This window comes from Canis aureus, chromosome 18 (assembly GCF_053574225.1).
Source record: "Canis aureus isolate CA01 chromosome 18, VMU_Caureus_v.1.0, whole genome shotgun sequence".
Taxonomy (NCBI): domain Eukaryota; kingdom Metazoa; phylum Chordata; class Mammalia; order Carnivora; family Canidae; genus Canis; species Canis aureus.
In genome coordinates, this window is record NC_135628.1 from 26635335 (window position 1) to 26658194 (window position 22860).

Below are 22860 nucleotides of genomic sequence, written 5' to 3' on the forward strand. Positions count from 1 at the left end.
CATCATTTACTGAGGGCAGCACAGAGAGGGCTGGGGGTTGGGGTGGGTTAACCTCTACATATTACTCAGCAATATGGCTCCCTTTGATGGAGGCCATTTTTCTGAAAATGAGGTAGCTGTGAGTCATTAATGGCCAGAACTCAGAGCAACTGGGGATGGTGCACCAGCACTATAAAAGGATGTCTAGCTTAGTAGCAGCATCTTGAGCCCTGAGGGAACCTTTCTCATGAAAGCCAATGCTAACAATGGCAGAGGTAAAGAGGGCCTGGCCCCTCACAGCACCATGTAGTTGCTGCCCCCATTCTGGGTTGAGTCTCAGAAATCTTTTTTTTTTTTTCTTTTTAAGTTCTCCATACCCAACACGGGGCTTGAGCTTACAATCCAGAGATCAAGAGTTGCATGCTCCTACTGACTAAGCCAGCCAGGTGCCCCATTCAGAACTGTTTCTGATGTAAGAGGAAAATTTACATGAGTTTTGAAAGATAGTAAAAGAAAGACTTGAGCAGGATTAATGCAAATGCTTTATGTTAAGCATAACATTACATGACACAGACCATCCACTCTGAAGAGACATATTTTGTTTTTCCTTGGAAAAAATAAGACTACTAAGCTGGCAGTTCCTGGAGGACAGATACTTATATATATTTTCTTTTTAAACCCAGTATCCAAGTCTAAAAAAAGTCTTCAGGGAACCTGGGTGGTTCAGCGGTTGAGCATCTACCTTGAGCTCAGGTTGTGATCCTGGGGTCCTGGGATCAAGTCCTGCATCGGGCTTCCTGTGGGGAGCCTGCTTCTCCCTCTGCCTGTGTCTCTGCCTCTCTGTGTCTCTCATGAAGAAATAAATAAAATCTTAAAAATAAAAAATAAATAAATTTTAAAAATAAAAATATTTATTTCTAAAACCAATTTATTGCAAAAGGCAATACATATAATTATGCTTACTGGATGAACATATCTTGATGTTTTGAAGTGTAAAAAAAAAACCCAAAATATAGGGACAAATTTCTTTACATTTGGTCTTCTGATAGTGTATAGTTCTGCTGATTTATTTTATGGCAGGGTAATTTTTTTCTAAAGAACCCTGGATATGTGATGGAAATGATATTGAATTGATATAGCACTTTTTAAATATTTTTTTTTTAAGATTTTATTTATTTATTCATGAGAGACACAGAGAGAGAGAGACGGGGGCAGAGACACAGGTAGAGGGAGAAGCAGGCTCCATACAGGAAACCCGATGTGGGACTCGATCCCGGGTCTCCAGGATCACACCCTGGGCTGCAGGCGGCGCTAAACCGCTGTGCCACCGGGGCTGCCCGATATAGCACTTTTTAACGCTATCATTAATGGATGCAAAACCACCAAATTCACCTATTGTTTTCTTATTGCATAGATCTATATCAAATTTCAATTCAGCTAATGTTCTTTTCCCCTATAAGGCTGAGTAGTTTTTTTTTTCTTTTTTTTTTTACTGAGCAGAATTTTCTTATAAGGCTGATGTTATGAAATAGCACTAATCTTTTCTTTTCATCAACTAGGTTATTAGGTTTTTATTATGTGTAATCTTTACATTTCAGGGACAAGTTTCAACCTCCCTTGCTACAAATAAAAAATTCATGTGAGTCCAATAGGGTTTTAGGCTAGCATAAAGATTTTTAGAGAACAAAAGTGGGAGAAAAACCACTTTCAATGCTGGGCAGGTTAAGAAATGTTAGGGCAATGCTACACATTCCATTTGTCTGCCCTGCCCTATTTGGGGCAATCCCAACATGAGTCAGAATTTAAAGTGAGCTGGGATGGCATAAATCAAAACTAGTTCATGATGGAATTTACAAGAAGAACCATTGTAAAGCCACTGATGACATTCATTTGTGTTGAAATGGGCCATCACAAGAAGGCTGGTCTGGTGAGGTCATATCACAACCTTTCATTGTGATTCATTTACACACACTTTAGTCAATGTAGCTTTGAAAAAATTCTGATTGCAGCATACAATGGACGATTATATAAACCATGCTGTATCAGCTGTATCAGAACACTTTTTAACTTGAAAGAGGGCACTATTAACTACACTGGTGCAAGGTATAAATTAGAACTCAGGTAAACTGAGGTCTAAGGTCACCCTAAATGCACATTAGTTTGGTGGTACAGAACAAGAAATCAAATAAACAAGGCAATCCATGCTAAGGTGATAAATAGGAAAGGTCAGGAAAGGGAAAGGGAATGCCCTGAATTAGTGATGAAGGAATCTCTTCACATGAAGGAGGGCCTGACAGGTTTTGAAGGACAGGTACGACGCAGACATCTGGTTGAAAAATTTGTGATGGTTTTTAGATTTTATATATAATATGTTTATGTATATTTGATATTTTATGTATTTTGACATATATTCTTAAATGTGGGAAGATGAAAGAGTATAAAGAATACTTGAGTGCATTTGAGAATGACTTTGCAGTTCATATTATTTTCTAGACAGTGAAATTTCTCTTGGTGGGCCAAGCAGATTTTCAATTTGTAACAAAAATTGTTCCTAAAGACAATCAAATTCAGTTTGCAACTGAAAGCACCTGAGCACATCAGTTTGTCTTCTGACATTTACTCATCTGGGGGAAATTTGTGAGGAAGTGAGAGGAAACTAAGGGAGAAAGATGGGGTCAAAGCACAGAATCTCCCAGGATAGCTTTCCTTCTTCAGATTTGGAACTTCAACAAGGATCAAAATCTCAAGATTCAGGGAGGGCTCCAGAGGCCCCTCTGAGGCAAATTCTGGTTAAAGCTGCATTTGTCTAACTTGGAAAAGCAATATTAGTCATGTGCTTTGTGTCTTGTTTTAACTGGAACTATTCCATACATTCCAACTGTCCTGTTTATGAGGCACACTCCCTTTTTATAAAAGCCAAAATATTCACCGGTTTCCCACTCTGTTCCTCTAAATAATGTTTTTAATCTAACATACTAGAGTTCCAGGGGCTCTTCCTATTTTCCTCTCCAACTCTTGGCAGGTATGAATTTCCTTTCTCCCACTTAAAAAAAAAAATATATCACATTGCTATTCACGTCAAAACCTCAAATGCCATAGTTAAGGATGTAAAAGAAATGCCCCAGGATAGTAGGAATGCATTTTCTACATTATGTTTTTTAAATCTGAAGTCACATTGCAGGTGTGTACTTGATTAGAGAAACAAAGAAACTCTTTATATTATAAAGAATTTTGTTCTAATTAAAAAAGTAAATTAGAATCCAAAATGAATTTTAGTTTATTTAGCATTTGGCTTTCCTGCAATTACACTTCAAAAACCAGAAAGGTATTTGTATTTTACTCTGCAACTTGAAAAAGCAAACCTATATATACAATAGGGTTAGGGAAAATGAAAAACAATAAATATTTATTAAATGATTACTTTGTTTTAGGTCCTCTACTAAGCACTTTATATGTATTATTTCATTGAGACTTTTAAAAAATCCTATAAGGAAAGGATGCCCATCTATAAAGATGGGGAACTATAGTTTAGGGAAAGTCTGTCTCATTCTAAAGTCACACATTTAGTGAGTAGAGAGAGCAGGTTTGAACCTAGTTCTGAGTACAGAGCCTTTTCTTTTAAATGATGTCCTATATGGAATAGAGAATAACATAAAGACAATTAAGCCAAACTCTTGCTATTAAACTATTATTAGTCTTAAGTAATGACTCAATAATAATTCCCATGTACCTCAATTTTTTTCATATAAATAGTATGTCATTGCTTTTCCTATTATCAGTCCCACTCTTGGGAGGTGGGTGTTAGATTCTCAGCAGTATTATTTTCTGTGTCAGTGCCAAAGACCTCCCTAAATACTACAGTGCCCTTTACAAAATTCATTTTATTTGCATGCACAAGGAAACTTTGAGTTTTAACACTGAAGCTCCAGCCTGAACATCTCACTGAGTGCTGAGTGCCTAAATTACATTGGTTGGCACTTTTTCAGCATAAGGGAGAACTTATCCTTTTACAAACTGTGTTTCCCCAGCCTCTTGCCAGGGGACAGCTCTGGGCTGCATGCTAATTAGGCAGAAGCACTTGAAATGGTGTTTGCAGTTGCTATTTCCATTTGTGAATTTCCAGTTCTGTCCTGGAAGCCAAATCTGGAACAGGGAAGCAGGCATCTTGTTCTTCTCCATAACTGCCTATTCTTTGACCTTGGCTTGATAATAACTTTGCTGGGGTTTTGCTTCCTGGCTGATGAAGCAAAGAAAATGCTCCTCCTTTTTATGTGCTCTAAAAACACTTTAAAATGAAGAGTCTGAGTTAAAAGGACATGATTGGTGGAGAACATTTGCTTTATACCATGCACAGTTCTATTAATTTATGGGAATATTTTAAGATACAATTTATAATATGGAAGATTTATTTTAAAAGGCTCACTAAGCCCTATATGTTAGGTATATCCAGTTGCCCACCAGTTGCCTGGTAATGCAGAACCATTCACTGTTTTAACACTGTTAACTAGGAGGCACAAGCAAGCTTTTTGAAGGATAAAAATGTTCTTTATCTTGATTGTAGTAGTAGTTCCACAAGCCTATACATCTGTCAAAACGCACTAATTGATACGTTAAAGAGACGTGGTTTGTTAATGTAATTATTATTACATATTATTACATATTAATGCAAATTATATATATTTTATTAAAATGAGCTTTGTAAACTAACGTGGAGTATTTTTTGTTAGCTAAAGGACAGTTGGTGCACAGTGAGGAAATATATTTCTCTCTTGATAGTATATACAAAAATATTAAATTACTTCAGTGGTTTTTAAAAAGTAAGCCAATGACACATTAATAAATCCTTTGACTTACAGATAATTGCAGATCAGTTAGTGAGTAACTAAAGTCATTTATCTCTGTACTGTACTGATCTGATATACATGACTTCCATTCAGATCAAGGGGTAAATTATTTTAATGCTTCTTCAAATACATTGAGCTCAGTTGGATAATAAAATTATTTTTCAAATTCAAAAATTGATTTTTATATTCTACTGGGAACTTCTTGCAAGCCTTCAGAGTATGAAAACTTGAGTGTGTAGTAACACCAAATGTAAGATTAAGTATCTTAGTAATTAATACTATTATTGCTAATAATGCTAATACTAAAACTAATAGCTTGAAGTATACATTAATAATATATTTCACATTCTATTCTCTATAGTAAAGTTTCTTCTATCTTCAGTGCAAGATTGATCCTAAATACTTGTGTCTTTTATAAAATCCATTTTACTTTGGGCTCAGACAAAGAAAATTCTGAATTATAATGAAAAGATTTTTCACCTGTCTTATAGGATAGAAATTTAATCTTCTATAATACTTTAAATACCTTAAACTATTTCAAATAATAATTGTTCAGTTTTATTTCATTGCATGGAATTTGACTAGGTACTTCTTTATACATATGCATGAGTTGACAGTGTTTTACCTCATAGTCTTTAGTGTGTACTTCCTAAAAACAAGGATATTCTCTTACAAAACCACCACAGAGTTGGTGAATTCAGGACATTTAATAGTGATATTATAAAACAAACTAATCTATAGTCTGTATTGTCCTATGAAATTCTTGTTCCATATTCTCCATATGTCCCCAAATGGTCCAGCTACTACTTCTCCTTCATCAAAACTCAGCTTTATCAGAGTTCATTTTTCTTTGGGTAAATCTTCAACCGATGCTTTAATCTTCTCTTTGTTCTCACTGGCTGTTTATAGGCCTCTCCCCTAACTCCCCACCTCCCCATTTCCCAAAAGTATCAACCTCTATTCTTTCAAAATCCTAAGCTCTTATTTAATATGACCCCCTCTCCATCTTTGTTATTACCAGACACTTTCCTAAATTTTACAGTGTATTCATACCTTTGCTCAAGGTTTTGATTCCATGTAATCATCCAAATCACCCACACATCTCACTACCTCCACCTGGGGCAGAACCATTAGCAATCCTTAGAGCAAGGGACTGTGGCAGGGAATTCTCATGAGGTATATTCTTATGAGGGACCACTTGATCGTGAAACCATGAAAATGATATCTGACTTTTCATAATACCTAATACTCAATTTCTGCCCAACAAGTCTATCACCAGATGATCTAATTTGTGACCCTGTTCTCAGAGAGCAGTGACCTCTGGTATCAATGCTGTGCTGACCTCCTAGTAGCCAAGGGTTAGTCCTGAATATATATACCATACCATGTGCACCCTAAGGGGGAGCACTGGGCCTCATTCTCCAGCTGTTTTATGCGGCCTTCAGCAGGGTACAAGACATGCTCAGGAACCCAGGCCTCTATTCCATCCCAACATCATCCCATTAAATGTCACCAAGCATTATGTGGCTTTGGATTCTTCAAGAGGCATCAAACATGCTACATCCTCTGTACTAGTGACTGGTACTAGTAATGTTAATCCTTGTGTTTCTGTTACCAACTTCAGAGGTTATAGGCACTGTGATTATATTACATTGGCCCTCCCCTTAAGGCTCTGGTTCTAGATGGTTATGGTTGAAACACTCATCAAAAGGGACTTTTTAAACCAAAATTTTGAATGTGTGAAACTTACTCTCTTTTTGAGAGTTTTTTTGGTGTTACTACCTTCCAAATGAATTCCCTTGGAACTTGAGCCCCATTTATCATTTCCAGAGGGTTTTCTTTTGCAAATTATGTTCCACTCATCTTCAATAAAAGTTCAAGCCAAATGCACACAAACACAATAGAGCAATATCTTAGGAGGTATGCCTTGTACTAAAAAAGGAGACCAGCTAGGTCATTTTTCCTGCCAATAATACAGTTCTGCTACAGTGAGTTCTTTGTTTGCAACTAGAACAGCCAGTTCTACAGCAATTCCTACACCCTCCAAAACTTTCTTGCATTCTTTGTTCTACTGCAGTCAATGAATACCTTACACTACCAGGCATAGCCAGTCCAGCATCCTAGCAAGCTGGCAATAAGAAAAGACATTTCCTAGTTTGGCATTCCTTAAGGTACCTACTGTCAGCCTAATCTTGTAGAATTCTGAATTTTTCTTTTAATTATTTTCTTTGTTCAACCTGATAATATTCTAAATCTGTTTTGGAACATAGTCGTAATCCCTCATACCATAAGGTTGAAGCTTTCCACCCAGCTCCTTTCTCTACCCAGTATCTATAACAGTTACTAGGGAATCATAGCAAATATATGCTCTCCACTGAAATCAGGAAAAACGCTTGTACCTGGGAAAATGTTTGTGGTTCAATTCAGAGGATAGGACCCTGGTACCATATGTATATGTGGACAAACAGTACCTCAACTGTGGCTGCATTTTACCATTATCATATTTAGAAATATCAACTTTTTTTTATTGTAAAAGGAAGTTGGGTCCCAAACCATGCAAAATATCAACACATCCATGGCGAAAAGCCACTGCCCACTTCACATACCTAAGAAGACATATTTGGTACATTTCTTCAGAGCTGACATTTCTTGTCTTTCATTTTCCCACCTTCATTACCAGACTTTCCCTCCACTTGGTCTCACCCATGGACTTTGGCTTGAACTAGTCCTTGGCAGGTAATTTTCCTTATTCCATACAATCTGGGAAACATGATTTTGGGAGGCAGTTTTCTAAGTCAAACTGCATCAGTACTGATCTAGAATGGCAACAGACTCGGTCTTTGACAGAGTCCTGAAAGGCCACTTCCTAAAATCTTATATGCTGTTTTAAAATATGAACATTTAGTACTCTGAATAACAGCGCTCACAAGCATTTTTAAAAATCACCCTGAGTATATATCCAATAGAACCACTATAACTTAACATTATAATTCTAATTTAATGATCTTATTCTTATTTCCTATACTAATTTTAGTTGGAACCTTAAAAAAAATAACATAGGGAAGGTAATTTTGATAAATCTGTTTAATATTAGTAGCTTCCCAGCGTGACTTGATGGAATACTTTTGTTGAAAGGTAGGATTGTTTTAATTAAATTATAAAATCCCAATGGAAACATTTTGACTTCCATTATTTTTCCTTGATATGTAAATTATAGTAATTTACTTACTCTAAAAACCGTAAGGAGGTCACATTAAGATTGATCTTTAAAATGAAAAATAGGCCTTTTAGTCCATTAAAGCAGTATGAAAATGTTTATTTTACCTATTCATTCACTTATAGATATTAAATATAAGCCAGCTGAATAATTCAACAAAATTTGGCTAATTTATGTCAGTAAATTACTTCCCCTTGTTTACTTCCCCTCTCTTGGATTAGGCATAAAGGTGGCACAGTCTACCCACAGGATGACCCTTAAAGTAATTTGGGGCTGTTTGGCCAGAGAATTCTGGAGATGATGTAGAAGAGAATAGTCAGTCATACAGCATGGGATAACTTGCCTGTAGGGAGGACCAGAGCAGGGACTTTTCTCATCCCTGAAGAGTCTATTATATATGATAGAGGCTGTAGACTCAATGCATTTAGGTCTGAATTCTGGTTCCATTACTTACTAGCTAAGGATATTGAAGAAGTTATTCAATATTTCCTTAATTAGTTTGCTTAATTATAAAATCAGAATTATCAGAGTATATACCTCAGAGAGTTGTGGGCATTAAAGGATATATTTTTATACTGTATGTACAGAAGGGTACCTGGCATACAGAAAATACTTCACAAATGTTAACTATTGTTATTCTTTTAACTCTAACACACAATGCTATGGATGTTTTAAGAAAATCTAAATGAATAATGATTAAATGAACTAGAGTAGTCTGTCTTCAATACCTTTTTTAGTATTTGGTTAAGTAACTATAAAATCCAGTTTGTATAATCTAAATAGAAATCTATTTTAAATTACAAATTGATGGTAAAGGATCAGGATTACTTTTTATACTTAATTATCAACACTGAAAATTATCACAGGAATTTAAAAGGAAAACAACTTTGTAAAACGTAGATTAAAAATACAAAGTCTCTATTTTGATCTTTGCTAGAGATTTTCCTACAAAGCCAAGAAACTGCCTTCTGGAGTGGACTGAGAAAGCAGAAACAGGTGTATTTTATGGGATTAAAACTTTCATAGTAGAACTCACTTTTGAAAAGAAAACTATTTCTTAAAGTTCAAACTCTAATGAGGATTATAGCTAAAGATGTTTATTTGCTTGAATACCCAATTTTAAGTTAATCACTATTGTCTCCACCTCATTCACTCAGTCATTTACTTCAAATTGTTTATTAGGACCTACCATATGCCAGGTATTAGAGACACAGAACCAACCTGAAGTGTCTCTCTCTCTCTCTCTCTTTTGTCTTTTTGAGATTTATCTATTTGAGAGAGAGAGAGCATATGAACGGGGACAGAGAGAGAGGGTCTAAAGCAGACTCCACATTGAGCATGGAGCCCAGTGCAGAGTTGGATCTTAAGACCCTGAGATCAGGGCCCTGAGATCACAACCAGAACCAAAACCAAAGTCGGTTGTTCCACCAACTGCATCACCCAGGCTCCCCACAGTTTCTTTCTTAAGGAGGTCACAGGTGTGGAAATGGGACACGAACAAGGATTCAGAGAGTTAGGCATGGGATACCCTAGGAAGAATTTGTCTGCCCTGTGGAAGAACCTGAAGACACTTGTAGTATAGAAGGTTCTGAGTAGAAAGGTAAAATGTGGACAAAGATTTGAAATGATGAAGACTAGTTAGGAAGGAAGGTCATGGAATGAAGGATATTTCAGCTTTCTCTACTATAGAGGCATTATATTAAAAGGAGGAGATAAATGAAAAGAGTGACAAGAATAAGAACGGCTATTCTGCCCTTAATGAGATAGTGACCAGGGAATACACAAGTGCATCCATGGAATGGGCTTTAAGAACCATGCCCTACAGGCACTTTGCCATGAAGGAGAAAGGAACTCCAGCTGTATACATTGGCATCAGGCTCAACAGAGTTATGTGGGTCAAAGGAATAAGGAGTGTCCTACACTGCATGTGTTTGGTTGTCCAGAACACATGAGGATAAAGATTCACTAAATAGGCTCTATGTGGTGGTGACCTATCAAAAATCTATGGACAGTCAATATGGATGAAAACTAACTGCTGACTGTCAAATAAAATTCTAAAACTGAAAAAAAAAAAAAAAAAACCCAGCAAAAACTTCTGCCTGAAGAAAGCATAGCAGTATATTCCTCTAGCCTAACTGGAAATGCCCTAAATAACCAATATTGCTAGACATGGCTAATCACTGCAAATATTTAACAGCCAAAGAATTACCTATTTTAGTAAAAATTAATGGAGACATAATAATATGAATATATTAAACTATACAGAGTATCAAGCTATAATAGAATAGCTCCAAGCTGCTAGGAATGACACAAGCCCTAGGATGATCAGCGGTCTGACATGTACCTTGAATACTTTTGACTGAACAGGTTACCACGTACTTAGTAGATCAGTCTCTTTTTCTTTCTCTCTCATAACCACAAGTCATACACATCTGTAACACATTGGAAATCCTGTGGGAGGCAGAGTTACATTCCAAGTTACTCCCATAAAGCCACATGTCTTCTCTCCGTTCTCACTATAATAGGAAACTAACCATAGTGAAGTGTATTTAAGATGAGTTGAGAGCATTTGGGTGCTTCCACTGGAGGTATGCTTTGATCACGCTCCCAATTCACAAATCATTATATTCCCATCTGTAATTACTCTGTGCCAGTAACATTGTTACAGGGTAGGACCCAGGAATCTCCACAGAAGGAGTGTGTGAAAGTCCTCTTTCATCTGACAGTTACAGTGAATGTATAACTTTGAGCAACATCCAGAAATTTTTTGAAGAAGGTAGGAGGCAACACAACAGTTCAAATCTCATCTTTTCTACTTACTACCTAGGGGACTGAAATGATCTCCTCTGTGCTTCAATTTCCTCATCTCTAAAATAGATAATTCTACCTCTTTCATAGTATTAGCATGAAGATTAAATTAATATGGCGAATCATTTAGATCAGTGAATGGTATAGAGTGAGAGCTACCTGTTTGTTACATTATGTGAGCATTATACTTTCTTTCCACTACATATAGAAGCCACACTTTCATGACTTCTTTAGGATGTAATTGGGAAAGTGACATTTTTAGAGATTAACAATTAGGCCATCTACTCAAGCTCAGCATTTAATTGTTCAGTTTAATAAAATGCAATATGAATCATCATAAAATGTTATTTTTTCTATGGCTGCTTTTATTTTATAATCAATATACAGTTTACAGAATGCATTTCATATAAAATTGGAGAGGATACATAGGGCTCAGCATTCCCATGCTGGCAAAACTCTAAACGTACAGACTTGGGCTGCGACAGGGACTAGTTTTGGGGACCAAGAAGATCCTAAGCATGTACCGTACAGAGTAGGTTTTGAATGTTGTTAGGCTATTCGATGGACATACAAAAAACTTTCCTCATGTCAGTTTGGTAAGATTCAATATCATAAGTAACACCATTTTTATACAAGTTACTCAGTGAGTCTCACTGAACCAGCAAAAAGACATCATTCAAATGACAGAATGCTATATACAACAGGCATTTTCAAGGGGGATGCTTTGAGCATCCTAGCTTATTAAGTACAAACAAGAGAAAGACTATGTAACAAGGCAAGTAGTTTATTACTTTTCAAGAAAACTGATGGTATCTGCATAGGATTGACTTCTACTTGTTAAAGTCTAAAGAAACTTAGATCAAAGCAATACCCTCTGGCACCCAGCTAGTGAATAGTAAGATGACTGTGGGGGTGGTGCTGGTGGACAAAGTGAGGAATTTAACACCCAACTATTTATACTTGGATAAGTCAAATTTAACAGATGGGACACAAAAAGCTCTAAACTGATGAACAACAAAGCTCAGGTTATTTCAAATAGTTTATTTGTTCTGAGGAAGGTTCATTTCAAAATAGGGAATAGAAAAATTGAAAAGGCAATACAGTGTTGCCTCATAAAAAAATTAAATTGGAATGAAAATTGATTATCATATTTATCTTGTTGTTGCCTATATTAAAACTTCTTCAAAGATGATACTTACTCTCCCAAATAATATCCTCCAACTCCCCTTGGTTCATTAAAATTATTAACTTATTTTGTTTTTAGTCTAATCAAGGTTTAGTTTACCAGTTGTATATAATTTATCTTTAAAACTTAAATATACATTGAAAAAAAAATAAAACTTATATATACATTGGAAAAAAATATCAGCTGAGATAATTGTTTTATACCTGGTCCATCTTTTTTTTTAAGTATTTGTTTATTGGAGAGAGAGATAGCAAGTGTGGAGAGAGGCAGAGGGAGAGGAAGGGAATCCTCAAGCAGACTCCTTGCTGAGCAAAAAGCCAGATATGGGGCTCAATCCTAAAACCCTGAGATCATGACCTGAGCTGAGACCAAGACTTGGATGCTCAACCAACTAAGCCACTATATATATATTTTTTTTCAAGTTCTACCACTTGAAGATATAGTATATTTTAAAATACTTTTAAAAAAGAGAGGTTACAAGATTAATTCAATTTTTATCAAATGTGAATGGACAAGAAAATCATAGCAAAATTGGCTTGATGGGCAATTTTTTCATGTTTATACTAAATATAGAAATACCTTTATTTTTCTTCTTGAAGAAGATTCTGTTATCTAATAAATATAGTAGAACTTGATTCTTCATCTGTTTGTTACAAAGGTTAGAGAGGACAAGAAATAAATGAAACCGTGTTTTGGAATGAACAGAGAATCACTCTGATGACAAAACTGAGAAGAAATTTACTTATTCATTCATTCATTCATTAAATATGTATTGAGCACCTTTTACGTAACTGGCATTTCCATTACAGAAACAAGAACAAAGTACCTTCCCTTATAAGCTATAACGTAGTCTCTGGGATGGGAACAAGAAAAAAAAAACAGTAAATAAATACGTAACATATCCAAGATGCTACAATATATAAAAGAAAAAAAAAGACACAGGTTAAGGCACTAGATAGTGTTGATACAGAGGACAGAGAGGGCCTCTGTGATAAGATGATATTTGAATAGACATCTCAAAGAACTAAGGGAGAGGGAAACAAATATATCTCATGGAAACACATTCCAGGCAGAGGAACAGCGAGTTCAAGATTGGAGGTAGGATCATACATGGTACATCCAAGGTATAGCAAGGACCAGTGTTGTTGTAACAAAGTGATAGAGGAGGAATGGAGAAGGAGATGAGGTCAGGAAGTCATCAGGATCTTGGAAGCCATACAAAGACTTGGCCTTCAATTTGAATAGATGAGAAATCATGTAGAGTACTGAGGGGAGGAGGGACAGAACCCTGAGGTACATTTTTTTAAAGGAGTAAGTTTGGCTGCACTGTGAAGCAGAGAAGCCAGTTTAGGTAGGCATTCAAGAGTTCAAGTAAAAAATGGCATAGACCAGAGTGGTGGCAGTGGAGATGGTAAAGTGACTGTGGAATGTGAGAGAAACAGAAATCAAAGATGCCACCAAAGTGTTATCCTGAACTACTGGAAGTGTGACTGGTAACATAGTGAGTTGAGGGAGAAAATCAGACATTTGGTTTTGAATACATTTGAATTGATTTTGCCTTTATATGTATGGTGGAGATGCTCAAGAGGCATTTTGCTATGCCACCTGGAGATCAGAGAAGTCAAGACTGGAGTTGTTGGCACACAAGTGTGTTGTTGGCACACAACTGGGTCATTTAGGACCCAAGGCTACATTAGTCCATCTGAAGACTCAGTGTATATCTAGAAAAGAAAGTTTGAGGACTGAGTCCTCAGCCACTTTGACATTTAGAGTTGGGACAAGAGGAAGAACCAACATCAGAGAATAGAAGGAGCTTAATCCAAGAGAATGTGGGTTCAGGAAATCAAGGAAAGAAGTGTTTTGAAGCAGGGAGTGGTCAATAGTGTCAACTCGCTGACAGATGATAGGCCAAGTGGGATGAAAACTATAAACTGGCAGTCAGATTTGGCAATAGGGAGGGCACTATGATCTTAACAGGATGGTATAACTGCAAAGGTGATTAAAACAATGGATTCAAAGAGAAGGTGAGGAAGATTGGAGACAGCAGGAATGGACAACTCTTTCAAGGATTTTTGCTAAAAGGAGCGTTAGAAGTAGAAGTTGAGAGATATTACCACATGTATGGATATGCATCCGGTATAAATGGTCCAGTAGAGAGGAGAAAAACTGACAATTCCAGACACAGGGGGAACAATCCTTAAAACTGAAACCCCAAAAAAGCTATACTTGTGATTCCATTGGGATAAAAGAATTGACATTTGTCTGGGGAAGTAGATTTATTCATGCTAATTTTTCTTTTTGATATACATGCATACCAAAAAGCTGTTACACATGCATAGTCTTAAGAGAAATATTTTTAATGCAGCCATAATGGAATCACTGAAAAGTAAATGATTGAAACTACCTGTCTTTGCTTCCTCCCTCACTTCTTCATCTCTGCCTTTAAACATAGTAAACACTCCTATAGCCCTAAATTTCAGCTAAAATATTCATGCCGTGAGACAAATGATAGAGTTTCTCCTATAGTATTTTGATGTACTGAAATATTTTAGAATAAAATGACATAAAATTTGCTTTAAAATAAACTTATTGGGGAAGGAGATGAAATGAGTAAGGGAAGAGATAAAAAAAAAATTAGCCCTGAGTTGATAGTTGATGGAGCCTGGTGATGGGTGTATAGTGACTCCTTATACCATTCTCTCTCCTTCTGTAGAGGTTAGAAAATTTCCAAATATAGATAAAAATTAAAAGAAATCTGCCAATACCATACTTAATCCAAATAAATCCATTACATGGTAAAATTTCAGCTTATTTGTTAACAGGTGAAGGAGCTATTTGGGGGCACAGGAATTTTTCCAAATCATAATCAGTTCTTTTGCTTTCATATACAACACAAAGACTTTTCATATGCAGCACAAACTTTTTTTTTTTTATCAGAAAGCGTTTCAATTGCTTTAAGATAGAATTAACTTGGATGCTTATTGTACAAATATTTTGAAAGGCTGGACTTTTAAAAATGAAGCCTTGATTCTCTTAAATATCCTCTTTAGATAAGTATAAAGAAATCTCAGAACACTTGTGAAATATGTTCTGAGGTAAAATAATATTACAGTTATAAGAGAATGCTAATCTGATTGTTACTTAAAGAATAAATAGCTGATTATGCACAGAAGGTAAAATTTTATTGCAATAATAGTTAACATTTTTAAAAAAAATAAATGGTAATTTCTGAAATTTGTCATTCTTATATTGCTCTATAAAAATTTAGTAAAAAATATTTTTAACCTTTCCAAGTGAACAAATGTAGAAACAACAGTGTTTGCTGAATTAACTCTTCAAATATTAACCACTAAGTATTCTTTAGTGTTTTCCAGTTACTCATTAACCATTTTATACTGTTATTGTTTCTCCAATTGTCGGTGATTTCCACCAGGGAAAGTTGAAAAACGTTTCTCTAGATCAGAAAAATGGTCAGATTTATTAACAACATCCCCCTTGCTCACCATATATTCATTATTAAAAGTCCACTACATATTTGGGACCTATAAATCCTAATTCAAAAATTAAACCCAAAGTTATGTTGTTGTGCAGTTTATGGTTCCTTATATATGGCTTTATTGTCCTCAACATTTCCTTGGTGTAAACTACTAAGCGAGGGAACAAGATTTCTTTTGTAATTGATACCTAAATTTCTATTCTGCTTTAAGCATCTAATTTGCACTGTGAAGACATATAATCTGAGACTTGTAGCTATATCATGAAAGTACAACAGTTTACGCTGATCTCTAATTTTCAGAGTTGTACTGGCTATAATTTACATTTTTTTCATGATTTTAACTGAAATGCAAACCAGTATACATCAGGAACCTTTGTATATTGACAGTGACTGGGAAAAGGATGCCTTGTTCTGATTTCAGATAAGCATTCTCTTTTCACAACTGCAGGTGCAAGGGAACCCATTCATAGTGTTTGCTCCAAACCAATTATAGTCACTAGATGGAAATACAATGCTATTACATGAGAACTTGACTAATCTTTACATGCACAAAGAATATTTTTAAAGTATTGTTATTAGTAGTAAATTCTAGAGGCAAGTAGCACTTTTTTCTCTATGCACTGGGGATGAAATATACTCTGTTGACACAGTCTTGGTCATTTTAGTATTGTGTGTGTGTTCTACTTTGTCAAATAATAACCCAAGATGGAATTACACTCAGTGGAAAATCTGCTGCAATCAATGCATAGTTCCACTGAAGAGATAATTGATAATGAATGCTACTATTTCCTTTGCCTTCAAATTTCACTTATTTTGTAATAAACATTTAAGCCAAAAAATAACCTCAAGATAGAAATTTACTCTAATTGCTCTCATTTCACATAACTGGGTAAATCTCCTGTTGAAACAAATATTAGACAACTATTAGTGCAACAAATGAGTGAACTAGCTGGATGTTTCCATGTTGAACTCTTATTTATAAGATTATGACTTGATCGTTTTTATTAGCTTCAGGCAGAAACATGGCACGTCAATTCAAAGCATAAGAGAAAATTTTAATCTACAAAACAACTACAACTCTACTTCAACAGGAGAGGTCGGAGAAAGGTGCTAGCAGAATTTAAGGGCTTGATAACCAAACACAGATAAAGCAAATTTATTTTTTAATTGGCAATAATCATTGCCTTGGCAAAAATAAATGTGTGGCTTATATTTAAAACCAAGAAGAACTCATCCCAAATTGATGATCACTGTTATTACTTACTGTATGTTTTACTGTTTGCTAACAAGCCAGGATAGCCACCTTAAATCTGCGTGTAATTCAAAGGGGCCAACACACCTTTTCATACACTATTTGACTTGAGCTTTTCTTGTGACTTAGGGAGGGAGATCCTGTCCTCATTTGTAAAATCAGGACAATAAACATTATAAAGAAGTATCCTTTCCAAATCAAGGCAATTCTATAGAAGTGGCTTGCCTGGATTGAAAGCTGTCAATCCTGGTCTAGGTTTCTGTCTCAGGGTCTCAGTCTCAGGGGCTGATCTGACTGAAGCATCAGTTAGCTAGGACCCTATTTTTATTTTTTAAACTGAAAAAGTGGTGACTTAGAGAATATTTTTCGATTGTGTTCAATTCCTTCAGGCTGAGAGCACTATGATAGAAGAAACTTTTATGCAGCCATCCTCTTCTTTCCTGGACTCAAAACCAGAAATGTCACTCCCATTATACCAGTGTATTCTCAGCCTTGAATCAAATGCTAGTGGTACATGCAAAACGATGAGGGGCATCCTCAAAGATGCCTTCAAGGAGGATGCCCTGAAGGATGGAGCAGAACCCCTAAGCTGGTTTACGTAAATAGGAGCTCTCCCTCTTCCAAACTTCCATTCTTTTACTGCTTCCCCCAATCCCGGGAGCAACACACAGAGTGTCCTCGTACAGTTAGTTATTGCTGTCACTCAGGGCGGAAATACTTGACACCTGGCCCCCCTCAGGCCGCCTGAAAGGAGGACGCTGCCACACACCCGCCCTTCTAAAGTTCTCAGGACGGATGGAGGCTGACACTGGGTCACTTACCTGGCCGGGATGTTCCTCGTCACAGCCCAGGACCTTTGGGGAGGAGAAGAAAGCAAAAGAAAACCAAACAACTTACCACTTTGGCCCAGTCCAAGAACAACTAAAAGCACCCAGGCCGCCCGAAGGAACGGGGCTGGACCCGGCCGGCAGTTTTGCAGGCGGACAAATGCGGCGGCAAAAAAAGCCAGAGCGGAGCGGCACATAATGCAAAGCAGCCCGCACCGCGCCCGCCGCCTGGCCGCTCTCCGGGGCGCACCTCGGGGCCCGCGGGCCGAGTGCCGCTAGGCGGTTGCCCGCAGGCCCTGCGGGCGGACCCCGCGGCTCGGAACCAGCGGTGCAGGTACGCCGGCCCGGACGCCGCTGGGCATCTCAGGGCCCCCGAGGCCCTGCCAGCACGGCGCGCCGGGGCCCGCGACCTCCGCGAGAAGCACCTCCTCTGACGGTCAATGGCCCGGGGCGGCGACGCGAGCGCAGGCTCCGCAGCCCGCTCCGGGACAAAGAAAAGAGCTTTTGTTTCTCTCCAGCCGACGGGGCTTCTGCTGCATAAATCAGCTTAGGGAACAGCCAAACGGAATCAAACCCAAACAAAGCCCGAAGCCCGGGGGAAAAACCAGCCTAAAGTGCTATCACTGGGTGATGCTGCCTCGGTGGGAGGGGACGCCGGCGAGGCCGAGGGGGAAAAAAGTCGATGGCGCATCAATCAGCGCGAGCTTCTTCCACAGGTGGGCAGGGAGGCCGACTCCACTTGGTTACAGCCCTGCAGCCGCGTCAGCTGAGCGGCGGGCAAAGTCAAAGCGGCAACGTCCTGGCTGGCGAGGGAGGAAGCGCGGGCTGCCAGCGGCTGGGAGAAGCGGCTCCGGCAGCACCTCAGAAGCCGCCGCCGGCGCCCGCGGGCGCGGAGGGAGGCATAGCAGCTCCCCGCTCGGCCGGGACCGGGGCGCACGGCCGCTAGCGCGGGAGGGGAGGCTCGGCGAGGGTGCCGTAGCCCGGCCTCGCGGGGCGGGAGCTTCGTGCCCTCGTCCTTTTGGCCCCAGCGTGCCCCGCTCAGGCGTCCCGCCGGCCAGCACCCGGGCAGCTGGCGCGCTCTGGGGTGCACCCCCGAGGAGGCGCGACGAGCGAGGCCGGCGAGGGGCGGGGGAGCAGCGGTCCTGCTCCGGGCCGGGGCGGCGGGGCGGGGGGAGGGCTCCCGAAGTGCCGCGAGCTGGGCGCGCTCGGGGCCGCGAGTTGCTAGGAAACAGCCCCACGCTACCCAGCGCCTCGCCCCGGCCGCCTGCAGGCGCAGCGGCGGCTCCGGCGGCGGCGGCAAGAGCTCCGAGCAGCGTGGGCGGGACATTGGTGAGGCATGAAGTCACCGCGGCCCACACTCGCTCTTTGTTTTGCTCACTCCGGCTCCTTTTTTCTCCCCCTTGGCTCTGATAGTTGTCATGCCCACCGTTCACAAGAGCTCCTGATGCGTGGCCGCGCAACAAGAATCGCTGCCCCTGTTCCCTCTCCCCCCGCTCGCCGAATCCCTACACCCCCACGCTCCCTTGGACGGTTTGGAGATTCGCTCAGTCCTAACGGCAGCTGCGCACAAACCCCCAGCCTCTCCCCCGGGCACTCTGCGCTCCTTTGTTCCGAGATACTCACTGCCCGGCAGCTGCAGCATAGAGTGGAGCAGGGGGCCTCTCCCCGCCCCCAACACCCTCTGGTCCGCGGGTGCGCACTGCCAACTTTGCTTGCAGATTTAGGAGCTCACCCTTCACCCCACCCCAAGACCGGCCGGCATCTCCCCAACACTGGGAGAATTGGTCCAGTCCGCGGAGGCCGTACCCGGAGCCGCTAGCTGAAATTTCTCGCGCCTCCTTCTCCCTCGGAGTCTCAGCCCTGGGCTGGACAGCCCTGCTCTTCCCAGGGTCTGTCTGGTGGTGGCTCTGGGTTTTGCTAGTTACAGTGGATCTTTTGACCTTAAGCGTCACCTTTCCAATAAACGGAACAAAGAAGTTACAAAGTGCGGCGCAGCGGGAGAGAGAAGCGGAGGAGAGGATGAGAAAGGGCATTTCTGCCCGCTTTGGAGCTCAGAAGTTTAGGTGCAAAAAGGAAGCGGGTATTAGGCTGGGCAACTGTCGGAGAAGGCGCGCCTCCCTGGGTCCTGTCACTACCACTCTAGGCCGAGGGAGGGAACCCAGTCCTCCGGATTGAAAACAAGGCTCGGTTTCCAATCTGAGACACAGGGTGATGGTTTTCTTTTTCCTCTAGGGGCAGGAGTGGTTCCCTGTGGTAAAGTCTGACCTCTCATTTTCCCCCTAGCAGCCTGCCCGACGTCTTTCATAGAGCGCCCGCCTCTTACAGGCATTAGACCGGTCCAGCCAGGTCAAGGTGAAATATGCGGGAGTTTCCCCTCCTTCTTATTTGTTTAATACTTTCCATCTCCATATTTGGAGTAAAAAAACAAGTAGGAGGCTTTCTTTCTCTCTCTCTTTTTCTGTTTTCTAATTGTTAATGAGTGAATGGAAAGTACCTGGTTAATAAGCCACAACATTGAAAACTCCCCCTTTTCAGGTGTGGACTGCGCACTGGGACTCACAGAATTAGCTAAACAAACCAAGAACCCAGCTGGAAAATTACAAGTGCCCTAGATCTGCAAAACAGGTCCTTTTGAGAGACCAAATGAATGCTCCAAACCTGAAAAACTGATAACTTTGAAACACAATTCACTATCGTCAATGTACTCTAAATAAATAGAATTAATTTTAGTTCAGCTTCTTATTTTCTTTCTTTGGTTCCAAGTTGGAACAGCTTTTGTTTTGCTGTAGGTGATCTTAAAGGAAAGGCCTGAAAAGTGGCTGGGATGGAGATGAGGTCTTTAAATTTGAACACAAAAGGAGCTCTCGACAGTCACTCTTCAATGCGGGGACATGTATATTTTCTAGAGACTATTTCACAGTCTTAAAGAATACAGCCACTGTTGAGACAGTGTGGTACTGCAATGGAGAAAAAAAGTCAGGGCAGCCCGGGTGGCTCAGTGGTTTAGTGCCTGCCTTCTGCCCAGGGTGTGATCCTGGAGACCAGGGATTGAGTCCCATGTCTGGTTCCCAGCATGGAGCCTGCTTCTCCCTCTGCCTGTGTCTCTGCCTCTCTCTCTCTCTCTCTCTCTCTCTCTCTCACTCTCTGTCTGTACCTCTCATGAATAAATAAATAAAATCTTTAAAAAAAAAAGTCAGTTCATAATCCCTATAAGGATGTGTGTGTAAGTGTACTCTACACTGTAAAGTGACTATCACATCAGAGTTTCATGATGTATTTAAAAATCTAACTCTTGATGTTGGAAATGTAAATAGTAATTATAGTATTAAGTGAAATGTAAATTAATGTAAATAATAATGGATGTAGTTTTGTGACATTGAATAGGTATACACCAATTTTTAACTCTATACATATCTTCATCTTTCGCTTACCATGGGGTTATGACTAAAAATCCATCATAAGTTGAAAAAACTCTAAGTTGGAAATGCATTTAATACACCTAACTTACTGAACATCATAGTTTGGCCTAGTCTACCTTAAACATGCTCAGAACATTTACATTAGCCTGCAGTTGGGCAATATCATCTAACACAAAGTCTATTTTATAATGAGTATTGACTATCTCATGTAGTCTATTGAATACTGTATTGAAAGTGAAAAACAATGTTTGTATGGGTATAGAATGGTTGTAGGTGTATTGGCTGTTTACCCTTGTGAGAGCATGGCTGACTGGGAACAGTGGCTAACTGGTACTGCCCAGTATGAGAGGTAGGTATCCTACCACAGATCACTAGCCTGGGAAAAGAGAAAAATTTGAATACAATTTCTATTGAACTTGTATCACTTTTGTATCTTTGTAAAGTCAGAAAATTGTGAGTCAAACCATCATTAAGTCAGGGACTGCCTGTATAGTTAGATGTCTATATACCCTATATACCAGGTCAAAACAACTGTGTAGCAAGAAGAATAAAACATTTTGTAAATCTGTTGCAGGAAACTTCTGGAGCCCTTTAAAAAGAAAGATTTCCATGTTTTGTTATATGAAACCCATGTAAATATGTATCAGGATACCAGTTTTATGGAGTTGTTGAAGAATAATTACAGTGCCATTTATCATCACTTCACAGTTGTAAAGAGGTTATAATTCTGGTTATCAAAGTAAAATAAGACAGTATCCCAGCTGAGACTGCGATCCTGGCAAGTTATTTATAAACAAGTACATTTTGGTCTATAAAGATAAAAGTGAATTCTCCTGAGCTCTGCAAATCATCTGCAGGGTTTTCTTTCTTCCTTCCTTTCTTTCTTTCTTTCTTTCTTTCTTTCTTTCTTTCTTTCTTTCTTTCTTTCTTTCTTTCTTTTTCTTCTTCTTTCTTTCTTTCTTTCTTTCTTTCTTTCTTTCTTTCTTTCTTTTTCTTTCTTTCTCTTTCTTTTTCTTTCTTCTTTCTTTCTCCCTCCCTCCCTCCCTCCCTCCCTCTCTTTCTTTCTTTCTTTCTTTCTTTCTTTCTTTCTTTCTTTCTTTCTTTCTTTCAGGGTTTTCTTTCAGTAAATAAAATCAGAGCCCAGGGACAAAGCTTGCTTTTTTTTTTTTTTCCAATATGTGTTATTAGTCACCACAACTTATCCTTTTTTCTATAAGAAAATATATAAGATATTGTGAAGAAATACGGCATTGTTATCTTCATCACATTACCTGAAGAATTCTAACAGAAAAAAATTTTCAGAAGATGGTTAGTTGACTAATTCTTGTTTCTATGATGTTCTGCTGTCTTGCTTTGAAATTTCTGACAGCTAATTTTTCATCATTTGTGGTAATGAGAGCAAATGAAATTCATGGATGGTCTAAAAATAACATTTTAGCTATTCATTCCAGTCTTCCTATCATCAGATTCTTTTAGTTGCTAATAAGTCATCAAATTAGATGAATTAAGTTTCTTCCCCACTCCTTTGATTTCTCTTTAACCTGGCTTTCTGGCTAACTCAGTCTATGGTGAGAAATTAATAAGCTATAGATGGATAGCAGCAGTGAGAGAAACATATGAGAGACTGCTCCTTTTAGTGTGTGTTCAACGTTTAACTAGATTTTGTTCAAATCATTGAATCATGATACAGTTAAGACCATATGTATGTTTTAATATTACATCTTTCTGAAGTTAGGGTCAATGTTCACAAGTTGTCTATAAGCTTGCTTCATCTACAGCTCTAAGGAGATGATGAATGATCCAGTAAGTGGGATGTATTATTGTAACCATGA

The 22860-nt window shown here is 39.0% G+C and overlaps 2 protein-coding genes across 8 annotated transcripts in view; one reads left to right on the plus strand and one right to left on the minus strand.

The window, feature by feature from the left end:
- ITGB8 (integrin subunit beta 8) overlaps nt 1–22860 on the minus strand; it is a 99516-nt gene that overhangs the window by 58461 nt on the left and 18195 nt on the right. For 3 of the 7 annotated variants that reach the window (XM_077856588.1, XM_077856587.1, XM_077856589.1), the window contains exon 1: nt 17680–17821. The exons of 1 other annotated variant lie outside the window; for it this stretch is intronic. In XM_077856588.1, coding sequence (XP_077712714.1) covers nt 17680–17806 — 127 coding nt within the window. In that variant the 5' untranslated portion in view covers nt 17807–17821. Of the gene's footprint in view, nt 1–17603; nt 17620–17679; nt 17822–19415; nt 19432–22860 lie in introns of those variants that run through there. 3 more of the 7 variants (XM_077856593.1, XM_077856594.1, XM_077856592.1) reach the window with 3 other exon arrangements.
- LOC144288441 (uncharacterized) lies at nt 18946–20338 on the plus strand. The gene is made up of 4 exons (XM_077855936.1): nt 18946–19173; nt 19254–19689; nt 19893–19961; nt 20145–20338. The coding sequence occupies exons 1-4, from the start codon at nt 18946–18948 to the stop codon at nt 20219–20221; spliced, it is 810 nt and encodes a 269-aa protein (XP_077712062.1). The 3' UTR covers nt 20222–20338.